The sequence below is a fragment of the Vulpes lagopus genome, chromosome 21 (genome assembly GCF_018345385.1).
Source record: "Vulpes lagopus strain Blue_001 chromosome 21, ASM1834538v1, whole genome shotgun sequence".
Taxonomy (NCBI): domain Eukaryota; kingdom Metazoa; phylum Chordata; class Mammalia; order Carnivora; family Canidae; genus Vulpes; species Vulpes lagopus.
The window spans coordinates 40,972,532-40,985,196 of record NC_054844.1 but is presented as its reverse complement, the minus strand read 5'-3'; the positions used below and the strand labels follow the sequence as shown (position 1 = coordinate 40,985,196).

General features: G+C 43.5%; 1 protein-coding gene across 9 annotated transcripts in view; it reads left to right on the top strand.

The window, feature by feature from the left end:
• Positions 1-7,356, top strand: part of RACGAP1 (Rac GTPase activating protein 1) — a 28,368-nt gene extending 21,012 nt beyond the window's left edge. For all 9 annotated transcript variants that reach the window (XM_041735357.1, XM_041735351.1, XM_041735358.1 and 6 more), the window contains 8 exons: positions 355-519; positions 1,738-1,833; positions 2,072-2,270; positions 4,138-4,243; positions 4,419-4,551; positions 4,682-4,817; positions 5,783-5,891; positions 6,216-7,356. In XM_041735357.1, coding sequence (XP_041591291.1) covers positions 355-519; positions 1,738-1,833; positions 2,072-2,270; positions 4,138-4,243; positions 4,419-4,551; positions 4,682-4,817; positions 5,783-5,891; positions 6,216-6,291 — 1,020 coding nt within the window. In that variant the 3' untranslated portion in view covers positions 6,292-7,356. The remainder of the gene's footprint in view (positions 1-354; positions 520-1,737; positions 1,834-2,071; positions 2,271-4,137; positions 4,244-4,418; positions 4,552-4,681; positions 4,818-5,782; positions 5,892-6,215) is intronic.
• Positions 7,357-12,665: the final 5,309 nt, after the last annotated feature.

The window sequence follows — 12,665 nt, the reverse complement described above, 5'->3', positions numbered from 1 at the left end:
CAAAACCTAAGCAATCTGACAGGCTCAGAAGAGTTTATTTGAGCCACAGGAAAGTAAGTGGCAGAGTTAATATGGAAACTTTGTTAACTTCTTGTCAACAGATTCTTTCCACTAGTGTACACTGCCCGCTTCCAGCTGGATGACCTCATGCAAGTGACACAGCCTCTTTTGGCTTCCGTTTCCTTATCTTAAAAGAAAGAACAAAAACCTCTTTTGTAGGATTATTGTGAGAATTACACAAATAGGTGTAAAGGGATTAGGAAGTTATTTGGTACTAAGCGCCTAATAAATTAACTATTGATGATGATAGTTTTCTAAGACCACTCTGTTCTTTCTGCCCTCTTTTGTCCTCAGGTTATTAAACCTGAATCTTGTGTTCCATGTGGCAAGCGGATAAAATTTGGCAAGCTGTCTCTGAAGTGTCGAGACTGTCGTGTGGTCTCTCATCCAGAATGTCGGGACCGCTGTCCCCTTCCCTGCATTCCTACTCTGATAGGAACACCTGTCAAGATTGGAGAGGTACGACCTGTGGGGGCCGTCTTTGTGGTATGGCTTCTTTGGCTTTTTCAAAGCCAAATGTCAGTTTTTATCCTAAAATTAGTGATGCCAAGCATAGTTTTTCCCCAGGAATGATGAAGAGAAATGATAAAATGTTAACTTTCAGTAGACTCCTGCTTGGGTTTGTCTCTTTCTACATCAGACTCTTCTTCCCTTCCCTCCTTCCACCCTCTGCCCGCTTCTCTGTTCATCCTCCCTCCCTCCCTTTCCTTCTTTCCTTCCTTCCTTCCTCTCCCTTCTCCTTCCTTCCCTCTTCTTCTCCTCCTTCCCCTCTCTACATGCTATTCCTGTTTTATAAAATCTCAAACATACACAGAAGTAGAGAGATTAGGACAACTGACCTCTAGTTCCTGTCACTCAGCTGTTGTGATTACTAGTTCACATCCAGGCTTGACTTATCAGTACCCCCCTGACCTCCTCCTGGCCCTGTCCAGTAAATTATCTTGAAACGAATCCCAGCCATCACGTGATTTCATCTGTGAATGTACTTTCTCTTATGTTAGAGGTATTCCATACTAGGCTATTAAAATCAGATTGCTTATTTCTAAAAACTGATTCAGTCTATAAAGAAATTATTTGTTGTATGAACAGCATTAACAAGATTCAAAACAAAATGATTATGCTGCTACCCAGCTCCTAGCGAATCAAATGTTACTTTTCTTTAATCTTAACAGTTCTTATTTGTGTGTGTAATCGGTTACAGATTTTCTCTTTCCCAATAGAGAACCATGGACCTCTCCCCTTCAGATAGGTTTGTGTCCTGATCAACTGTTAATTGTATTAAGTAATTTTTCTTACTAAGAATAATTTAGGGGTAAAAAAGGTTTTCCTTTTTTAGAATAATAAATTACTTCCTATTAAAGGCCATACGTATAATCTCATTATTTCTTGTTTTCTGAGGCCCTTGAATAGAGGACCAGCGGGGGCAGAGTTGTAGCCAGTCCATCTTATTACTTGTTCACGCAAGAGTGTGGTATATGTGACCATAAATCAGTCCTGGTGTGGTTGTAGGAAAAGTATAGTTGAGAGTCTCTGATCTAATATATGCTCTGGGAATAGGAATTTAAAAGTAGACATGATGTCCCAGCCTCAGTATTAGTTTGAAGATGGTTTTTCCTCCTTCTCTTGATTTGCTGGTCTAAGTGATATAAATAATAATTTAAAACTCTCCCTTTTCAGGGAATGCTGGCAGATTATGTGTCCCAGACTTCTCCAATGATCCCGTCCATTGTTGTCCATTGCGTAAATGAGATTGAGCAGAGAGGGCTGACTGAGGTAAGAGTCGACCTTCAGAGGCACCTGGGTAGCTCAGTTGGTTAAGCGACTCTTGATACCGGCTTAGATCGAGCCCGTGTCAGTCTCCTTAAGATTCTCTCTCTCCCTCTCCTCCGCCCTGCACCTGTCTGGCTCTGCCCCCGACTCTAAAGAAAAAAGTTAATGTGCAGAGATCGTGAATTTATTATTTGTGTTAATAATTAGGAGTTCTTAACTGAAAGTGTCACCTTAATAATAGACGGGCCTGTATCGGATCTCTGGCTGTGACCGAACAGTAAAAGAGCTGAAAGAGAAATTCCTCAGAGTGAAAACTGTACCCCTCCTCAGCAAAGTGGATGATATCCATGCTATTTGTAGCCTCCTGAAGGACTTCCTTCGAAACCTCAAAGAACCCCTTCTGACCTTTCGGCTAAACAAGACTTTCATGGAGGCAGCAGGTAAGAGTAGATCTTTTTTTTTTTTTTTTTTTTAAAGATTATTTATTTATTCATGAGAGACACCAAGAAAGAGGCAGAGACACAGGCAGAGGGAGAAGCAGGCTCCATGCAGGGAGCTCAACATGGGACTCGATCCCAGGTCTCCAGGATCACAACCTGGGCTGAAGGCGACGCCAAACTGCTGAGCCACCTGGGCTGCCCCAAGAGTAGATCTTAATACTGGAATGTGAGTTCCACAAGGGCAGGATTATTTTGACTCTGTTTCCTGCCCAGTGCGGTGCATGCAACATAGTGGATGCACAAATGCTTTGATGGAAGAATAACAATCTGTGTTTCTGGTGCCCATCCTCTTCCTGTCTAAACTACATAGAGTACTAACAAGGTTTTTGTTTGTTTTGGGGTCAAGTTTGATGCTGTCCTTTTGAACTTGGAGCCATCATTGATTCCTTTTCCCCACACCACCTTTAATCCATTGGCATATCTTGCCAGCAAAAGTCTTGTAAAATTTATCTTTTTTTTTTTTTAAGATTTATTTATTTATTTATTCATGATAGACACAGAGAGAGAGAGAGAGAGAGAGAGGCAGAGACACAGGAGGAAGGAGAAGCAGGCTCCATGCCGGGAACCCAATGTGGGACTCGATCCCGGGACTCCAAGATCGCGCCCTGGGCCAAAGGCAGGCGTTAAACTGCTGAGCCATCCAGGGATCCCCAAAATTTATCTTAAACTTGAAATTTGGGACGCGTGGGTGGCTCAGTGGTTGAGTTGCCTTTGCCTCAGGGCATGATCCTGGAGTCCCGGGCTCTCTGCATGGAGCCTGCTTCTCCTCCCTTTTCCTATGTCTCTGGCTCTCTCTGTGTGTCTCTTGTGAATAAATAAATAAAATATTTAAAAAAAAATTAAAGTTGAAATTTGCCACTCCTGCTACTACCACTCTTGACATCTCTCGCCCTGGAGTGATGGAGGAACCTACTCATTTTCCTCTTTCTACTCCTGCCCTCTGCACTATGATCCTCAAACGGTACCTAAAAGGGTCCTTCTGAAATTTAAATTAGATGATGTCTCTTCTGTCTTTAGTATTCTCCAGTGACTCCCCATCACTCTCAGAATAAATCCATGGTCCTTAACATGGCCCCAAAGGCCCCACCTGTCTGATTTGGCTCCTAATTCCATTTCTAGTATCATTTCTCTCAACCCCTCCCTTCTTTCTTTCTTCTCCATTTAACCTGGAATACTTGGTACGTAGTTCTTGATACATAACCAAATTTATTCCCATCTTGAGGCTGTTGCATCAGCCTGTAATGTATTATATGATTTGCTCCTTTATTTCTTTTCAGGTTTCTTTTTGGGTATCTAGTCCTCAGAAACACCTTTCCTGACTGACCACTTTGTCCAAAGTAACTTCCCATTACTTTCTAGCTTCCACTATGTACCACTACCTGATCAAGGCCTGCTTTTTGACTAACTCCTCCTATAGAATATAGGTTCAGTGAGGCAAGGTCTTTGTTTAATTGTGCTTTGCCTGAGCACTTAGTATCTGGTCCATAGTAGGGCCCTATGTCTTACAAACGAACACCTTCTTGGTAATTATAGTCAGTGCAGCTGTGTGCCTGCCTCCCCAGTATATGGGTTGCTAGCTGCTTTCCCTAACTGCAGGAGCTGATATTTTTTTAAAGGTTCTGATTTCTAATATTGAGCTGTTGGCCAGTGTTCTGCTTGTTAATGAAACTGGAGTTTGATGCAGTCATGAACCTAATCAGAAGTTTCAGAAGCTTACTGTATAGATGAGACTTTGTGGTCGATCACTTGGAAGCACGCTGTCAAGGGAAAGAAGTCAGACCTCTTGGTGCTTTCTTTTCATTTACAGAAATCACAGATGAGGACAACAGCATAGCTGCCATGTACCAGGCTGTTGGTGAACTGCCCCAGGCCAACAGAGACACATTAGCTTTTCTCATGATTCACTTGCAGAGGTGAGTACAGCAGAAACTCACTTTTGGGAGTTTGGGAATTTGCCACTGGGAACATAATGTGGGTTGGGTGTTAGGGAGGAAATGTGATGGGTGAATTGTTCCCTGGTAGATCTTATATTGTGTTCTGTGTTTAAGCAGAAGGGCAAGTCTTTTAATTGAATGTTCTCTTGCTTAGAGTGGCTCAGAGCCCAAACACTAAAATGGATGTGACCAATCTGGCTAAAGTCTTTGGGCCTACCATAGTTGCCCATGCTGTGCCCAATCCAGATCCAGTGGTTATGTTACAGGACATCAAGCGTCAGCCCAAGGTAGGCAAGTCCACCATATATATAAGATACATAACCATGTATAAACCTGTGTGACGTGATAACGTGAGAGACTGGGGAGAGATAAGCCCTGAGCTTTGGAAGTGTGCTAACTTATTTAGTGGCTTTTTAGGTGGTAGAGCGCCTGCTTTCCCTGCCCCTGGAATACTGGAGTCAGTTTATGATGGTGGAACAAGAGAACATTGAACCCATTCATGTCATTGAAAACTCAAATGCCTTTTCAACACCACAGACACCAGGTAGTAAAGGTAAGGCCCAAGTTGTGTTTCTAAGGGACCTGACTCTGTTCCTGGTTTTAGCAAAGTCCAGCTCTGCCTTTGCTAGAGCTGTTTGGAATTCATATTCTTCAGTAAAAATTAAATTCATTGTGAGTATTCTAACATTAAAAGAAAATTTATACAGTTCTATCCTAATTTTTTCACTTTTATGGAACATGGTTCTTCTTTTCGTTATATATATGGATATTTTAGAAATATAATAACGATTCAGCTATGATTTGATCTTATTTCACTTAGCATATTGTGAGAACTCTTTCTGTTACTATATAATTTTACCATTTTTATGATCATAAACTGTAATTTACTTAACATGTTCTACTAGAGGTTGATGTTATTTTTGAATTTTCCATAGTTACTAATAATGCTGCTATCAGCATTATATGTGTCTACCTTTGTTTTCTCCTAATGATAAATTCCCAAGAATGGGAATAGTTGAATTAAAGGGCTTGAACATTAAAAAAAAAAAAAAAAGGACAAAAAGGGCTTGAACATTTTTATGTTTCACCAACTTGATTTCTTAAAGGCTTTTGCCATTTTGTATTGCCACCAAAAATGTTTGAGGTTGGTTTCTTCCAATTTGTACTGGCATTGGAGACCTGATCTCATTTTTACAAGATTTTTTTAAAGAAAGAATGTTGTTTTTTTAACACTGGTCAGAATCAAGTGGTCAGACATTAGATTTGTGAATGTTGGAGTTTGAGAATGGCCTAAATCAGGAAACAGATGTCAGCTATTCATTGAGCAGAGGCCTGCATAGTTCAAAAGATATACTGGTGTGTTAGAGACGATGACAAAAATGATCACTGGGGCTTTGCTTGGGTCTCTAACCTTAGCTCTTAAGTGCTTCATAGAATATTCAGCTCAAAACTGGACACCCACAAGGGTGCTTTCCTTTTTGCCCCTCCTTTAAAAATATGTCTTACCTTTGATTGAAGTGAGCTTACTGGGGCCCGTGACCACTCCTGAGCATCAGCTTCTCAAGACTCCTTCTTCTAGTTCCCTGTCACAGAGAGTGCGCTCCACCCTCACCAAGAACACACCCAGGTATGTGGAACTGGCCGGCTTAGGAAGTAAAAAAGGACTCTTCCCTTAGACCTCTTTTCCCAGCATAGTGAAGCTTATCGAAGGGAAAATTGAATGAGGCCTCAGCTTAGCAGCTAGCCTTTGAAAGCTAATCTGGAGCCATAATGACCCCTTTTTGAGAAGGGCCTAAAGGTTTTGTTTCCCCTCTCTCCTCTCAGGCGACAAAGAGTAGTTTACAGAGTAGTTGTTGAGGGTTTCCTATTTTTAGCTGATAATATCAAGTAATGTTAGAGTTGTTTATTGACCTTCTTTTTATGGAATACTTTCTCGGTTCATTCTCTTTAGGTTTGGGAGCAAAAGCAAGTCTGCCACCAACCTAGGACGACAAGGCAACTTTTTTGCTTCTCCAATGCTTAAGTGAAGTCATGTCTCCTGTTACTTGCCAGCATTTACTGAGCAAGGAAGGGCACACCTGTACTCTCTGCTCTGCAGCCTCCTGTACTCATTACTACTTTTAGCATTCTCCAGGCTTTTAATCAAGTTTAATTGTGCATGGGAGTTTTATTAAAACTATATATATCTCCCTCTCTTTCTCCTCAAGTAATGTAATATCAACACCTTGTGCTGTCGTTGTTGGGAACCTCTAGATGGGAGATCTTTACAGCAGTAGAAGGGAGAATATGGAATTCATTGTGATGGGGGGAGGGCTGGGGCGGCCGCATCCCTTTGGCTTAAAGCCAAATGCTGCTCATGGACTGATCTTTCTCTGGTGTTATTCAGAACTAATTTCCATGAGACAGTGACAGAAGCCACACCTCTTTGGTAAGACTGACTTGTCTCAGGGTGGGAGGTGGGAGGGCAGGGTAAAGAAAGATTGGACAGAGGATTTAGGATGGCTCCTTCTGAGAACTTGGAAGGGCCCCTTCCCCCAACACGAACTAAGCTATAATGTAGAGCCTTTATAAAAATGGGATTGGATGAGGACAGAACTAGTGATGGGAGTGTGCTTAGCTTTGATTCGGATTGATTAGGTTTAATAGTGTTAAGTGGCACAACCCTGTAAAAGTGATACTACAACTTGTGTTTATCTCTAATGGGCCTCTGACTGGACTTTGAATTGAATTTGTTGAATTTGTTCTGATGCTTGACCTCCTGTCCTCTTGTCCATTGGAGCCCTATTTCTAAAGGTCATATGCCGTCTATTTGGTGTCCCAGTTCACAATTAAGAGTAGGCTATGAGGGGAGATTGTCAATAGTTTGTGTGGCAAGAAAAGCCACAGTCATTTTGTCTTTGCACTTTGGTTGCTAAAATCTTCCTATGGAATATAGCCACATCTAGATAAATATGAACTTTGCCTTTTATTAAAATTATTTCCAATGTCTATAAAAATGCTTTCTTCTATGGAATGTTTTTGACCGCTAGTGACCTTTATCTGTAAAACACATATTTGGAATAATATTTGGAAAAAAGTAAATAGTTTTTTCAAAAGGACTGCAAAGTTGGTTTTCTTGTTCTGGAAGGTAACCTTCAATGCCTTTTTTAAGAAAATATTTTTCCTCAGTGTTTTGGTCTATTGTTCATTTTCATTCTATCTCTGCCCCCCACCCCCCACCCCAGTGCAGCCACCGCCAGGGGTTTCTTCGTTTCTCATTCAGTCTCTTTCATTGTCCAAATTGAAGTCCTAGATTTGTCCTTTGACTGTATCCTCTCATTTGAAGAAACTACTTTAAACAAAAACCAAACTTTTTAAACAAGTCTTTAGGGACCACAATGGTGCAGTTTAAAAAAAAAACAACAAACGACTCTGGCTGGCTGACTGCCTGGAACATCCTTCACTGCTGGAAGTGCCTCTGGAGTGAGCTGGGATGATTAACTGAGGGCACCTGCACTTGGAACTCTGAAGCTGGTGAACAGAATGTAGCTGAGATTGAGCGTAAACAGTTGCAGGCTTAATATGTAACCACGGAGAGAGGAGGCAACCTACTGGCTTTTTTCCCAGGAGGTGGCGGCTCTCACAGCAGGGAGATTTTTGCCTCAGCAAATTGGAAGAGGATGGGTCCCCTCTCCTCTTACCCCCCTTTACACACACACACACATTAAGTTTTATTTTATTTTATTTTTTAAACTTTGTCCTAGATGCCATCTCTTTTCTTGCATCTGTGCGAGGCTGGCGTTGGCCTGGTGCCATATTTGCTGTTCTGTAGTATCTCCCCAAGGTGCATTTTAAGTCACTAATGTGGAAGAAGTAAATGGATTGTATAATGTTAGTGAAGGCAAGACTACCCTATGCAGGAACTGATGGCCCATTAACGAAAAAGGAAATGGTCCTGTGTGTCAAATGTTGGCAGCCAGTGGCTCAGTTTTGGGCTAGGCCAGGAGACCTCAGCCATGAAAATAATTCTGATATTAGCAAAGGGAAATATGTATCCACCTCCAACTTCTTTAATAGTACTTCATGTGGAACAGCTGGACTTTCGAGGGCTTTCTTAATTAAATTCTATTTCCTTGATGTGAGATCTAAGGAAAGGGTCCAGTGCTTTGGAGCAGCTGTCACCCCAACTCCTGCTCCTAATCCTTTCTGATGCTGTCTCTTACTCCATCATTAATGCAGTTTAACTTTACTCTCTCGCTGGCTAATAACCAGAATCTAAATCTTTAAATCCCTTTTCCATCAGTCTAGGTAAGACTCCTAAGTTTGATGTTTAACTGGCCAAGCATTATATGGTTTGATTTAGCAGCAACAATCTGCTTTTGTTCCTGGGTGTCTAGTGATTTCTGCATCCTTAAGAAGGTGAATTCATTGCAGAAATAGAAGGCATCTGAGTTTCCATCAAAGGACTATAGAGTGTTCAAGTGATTTACCATGACAAGAATGGCCACTTTTGGCCATAAACTGCACCCATGGCATTGAAAAGGGTCTTGAATTCTTAAATTCCTGCTTAAATTATTGGGAGTGCAAAGCAGCGAGTGCTGTATGAGTGCAGGGAGCAAAGCTGTCAGCCTTGCTGGGTTGGTTTTTGACAGCAGGGCCCCCCTGCCCTCCACAAGCTCCAAACAGACCTATATGCATATACATAGGGTATGTGATTTCCCGTTGGAAAAACATTCGGGGGACCCGCTGTCATGAACCTGGTACACCTAACAGTGGTTTGCTTACTCATGTGTCCCCTTTTCTGAGGCTCAGCAAGGGGCAGGGAAGGGCTGTGACGGAGTCCAGATCTGAGAAGCAAGGAACGTACAGAGTTCACCGTTTAAGTCGGCACAGTTCATACAGGAGGGTCTTGAGATTCCTGTGTTCCACTGATAGCCTCGATCGTGACTCAGGTTTCAGCCACTGGAGCGAAAAGCTTTTAAGCATGCAGACTTGGGGCATGTTATTGTGCTTTTAGTGTAAACAGGATTTAGAGAATGGTCACTTAACCTAGGAATTTAGTGGTTTAAAAAAAAAAAAATCTCCCTGTAGTCTGTTTTGTAAATAAGTGAAGGCCCCAGACCTGGGGGTCCTTAACTTGTATAATTTTTTTTTTTAATTTTTTTTTTTTAACTTGTATAACTTATTGGACTCTGGTTCTCAGTCTGTATTTGTTGATGGTTTCTATTCACGAAGTCAGGCAGAAGGCAGTTTGACGTCACTAGGAATAACCTTGTAGTGTGTGGGAGCCTTGTCCTCCACATTTGTGTGGGATGGAAAAGGAGGCCACTTTTCAGGGACTCAAGAGCTGGAAGCAGGAATTATCCTTTTGTCTACCTTCTCTCTCTAGAACTCTTGCCAGCTTCATTTAGTTGCATTGTTTTTATACAGATTGCTCTCACATCTCACACAGTTGGACACCATCTGTGTGCTAGGCTCAGACACGTACAAATGGATGTTTAGACGTCTTATAAAGCACTTGCTAGTTAATATCTTCTCTGGTCTTCGGTGAAGATGGAATTAACCGATTCCTCATAAAGCCTCTAGGAAATGTAATATGGTGATTGACAGTGTACCAAGTGCTTTCATTCATCATCTTACCTGATGCCACCACAACCATGTGGGGGGGGGGGGCAGGTAATCTTATCCCACTTGACAAATTCAGAAGGGTGATTTGTCTTAAATTCCCACAAACTAATCTATAGTTTAGCTGGGATAAGAACCCGGGGATTACAGCTCCTACTGGAGTTCAGCTGTGGTGCTTGCTATTTTAGATCAGCATTGTGGGGTTTGTTGATATATTATTAGGTACGTAAATGCTTCCACTTGAGGCTGTATATGGATATGCTTATTCACAGATGACCCAGAAGAAGCAGGGAGGCCCAGACTGTGGGGAAAAAGCATTTGGGACAGGACAATTATTATTTTTTTTTTAGCTTTTTTTTTTTTTTAAGATTTATTTTTTTCGTGAGAGGCATACAGAGAGAGAGAGAGAGAGGCAGGGACACAGGCAGAGGGAGAAGCAGGCCCCATGCAAGGAGCCTGACGTGGGACTTGATCCCGGGACTCCAGGATCAAGCCCTGGGCCGAAGGCAGGCGCTAAACCACTGAGCCACCCAGGGATCCCCGGCACAGGAAAATTAAATGCCTTCTTGGTTGGGCTTATTGTCTTGTAGAGTGGAAGCCCCGGGCTTGGTCGGTGATCCAGGTCTTTTCTGTGTGGAAGGAGGAGGACGAGCTGGTGTGTTTGAGGTTCCTCCTGGTTTGAGAGTCCGTTCTTGGGTCACCCATGTGCATCTTGTGTGCTCTGAAGCTCAGAGCCAAGAACAGGCAAGTCTCTGAGCCAAAACCATCAGCCTGCCTCTAGAAACGTGTCAGCGGATTAGCTTATTGGCTTTCCCCCTGAGTGGCATTAGCTCTCACCCCGTCTCATGTTCACCATCTGGCTCTGAGTAAGAAGTCTTCGAGTGATCGCTCTTCAGCAGCCTGCTCTGTGCCAGGGCTTTCTGAGGGCTGTTCGGCTTTCTTCCTCATCAACCCCAGAGCCCACTGCTCTCCAAGAAGAGGTAGTCAGTCTGTTGTGTCCACACATATGCATACCCGAGATCAGAATACTTTAGACCTCAGAGGAAAAAAAAAGTCCGCTCAAAGGGGAATGCGTCTGTGTGGTTAGTGGCCCAAAGTCTTTTGTTGTCAAAACTAACAAGGGAATCTGTCCTTAGGTGAGTTCTAAAAACGGAGGTGCTCCTGCCACAGAGAAAGCTCTCCCTGCCTGCAGGATGATACAGTTGGTCCAGATTTTAGCAGAGCAAGACCTACAAAGGGGCTGGGACTTTTCTTTCTCTTCGGAAAGCAAGGCCTCAGGTGGGGTGCTTAAATGAACCACCTCTCCTCCTCCCCGGGAGCTGGCTCCTCTCCCCTCCTAGGTTAGTATACGTTGCCTGGGGCTAAACGCCTGATGCTTCTGGACAGAGTCCAGGCCCTCAGCGGAGAAGCCGCACTGTGGAGATACAGCTGCTGGCATTAAAGGGCTAAGCCCTTTCCAGCTGCTTTGCTTTAACGGGAGCTGCCTGCAGTCGGCAGCTTAGCGGAGCTGTCGTAGCCCGATTAGGAGGAAATGACTAATCTCGGCATCTTCCCACGGCACTGGCCTGGAGGCTGTGGGGAAGATAACCCGGTGGGGTGGGAAGTGGTTGGATAAATGGTATTGGAGTGCTAGGCGATTATCCCCTCAAAAATGGTGGTCCCTGCTTGGCGTGGCTTGTGTTTTATTCTGTCTCCGTAAAAGATAGTGCAGTTTTCTTCACTGGCCTCCCTGGCACTGGGAGGGGAGATGTTAACCGTGGTGGGCGGCCTGGGTATTGAAAAGCTGGAGTAGAGTTGAGAGAATATGAGGGCAACGGTGCCCATCCTCCTTAGAGGAAGAAGACTCGAGACCCTCCAGTGTGGCCCCCACTTTGGCCTTACATTCCCCTTCATTCATTCATTCATTCATTCATTCATTCATTCATTCATTCATAGTAGGCTCCATGCCCAGCATGGATGGAGCTTGAACTCAAGACCTTGATATTGATTGTGACACTTAGCTGATGAACTACCCAGGTGCTCCTCCCCTTCACTTTAAAATCTGATCTAAGGGATCCCTGGGTGGCGCAGCGGTTTAGCGCCTGCCTTTGGCCCAGGGCGCGATCCTGGAGACCCGGGATCGAGTCCCACGTCGGGCTCCCAGTGCATGGAGCCTGCTTCTCCCTCTGTCTATGTCTGTGCCTCGCTCTCTCTCTCTCTGTGACTATTGTAAATAAATAAAAGTTAACAAAACAACAACAACAAAAAAGAAACAGAAACTACAGTTTAAAAAAAAATAAAATAAAATCTGATCTAAAAAGCCAACATCTGGGGATGCCTGGGTAGCTCAGCGGTTAATGTCTGCCTTCGGCTCAGGGAGTGATCCTGGAGTTCTGGGATCGAGTCCCACATCGGGGGCCCTGCGTGGAGCCTGCCTCTCCCTCTGCCTGTGTCTCTGTGTGTGTGTCTCTCTCTGTATCTCTCATGAATAAATAAATAAAATCTTCGAGATAAAATAAAAAGCCAACATCTGGGGCGCCTGGGTGGTTCAGTTGGTTAAGTGTCCAACTCTTGGTTTTGGCTCAGTCACGATCTCAGGATTGTGGGATAGAGGCCTGCATTGGGCTCTGTGCTCAGCACCGAGTCTGCTTGAGATTCTTTCTCTCTGCCCTGCCTTCCCCATCTGCCCCTCCCTCCACTTGTATGCATGTGAGTGTGCTCTCTCGCTCTCTCTCTCTCTCAAATAAATAAATCTTTAAAAAATAAAAAAGAGCCAAGATCTGAAGCAGAAAGGATCATTTCCTTAGTTGTAAGATGC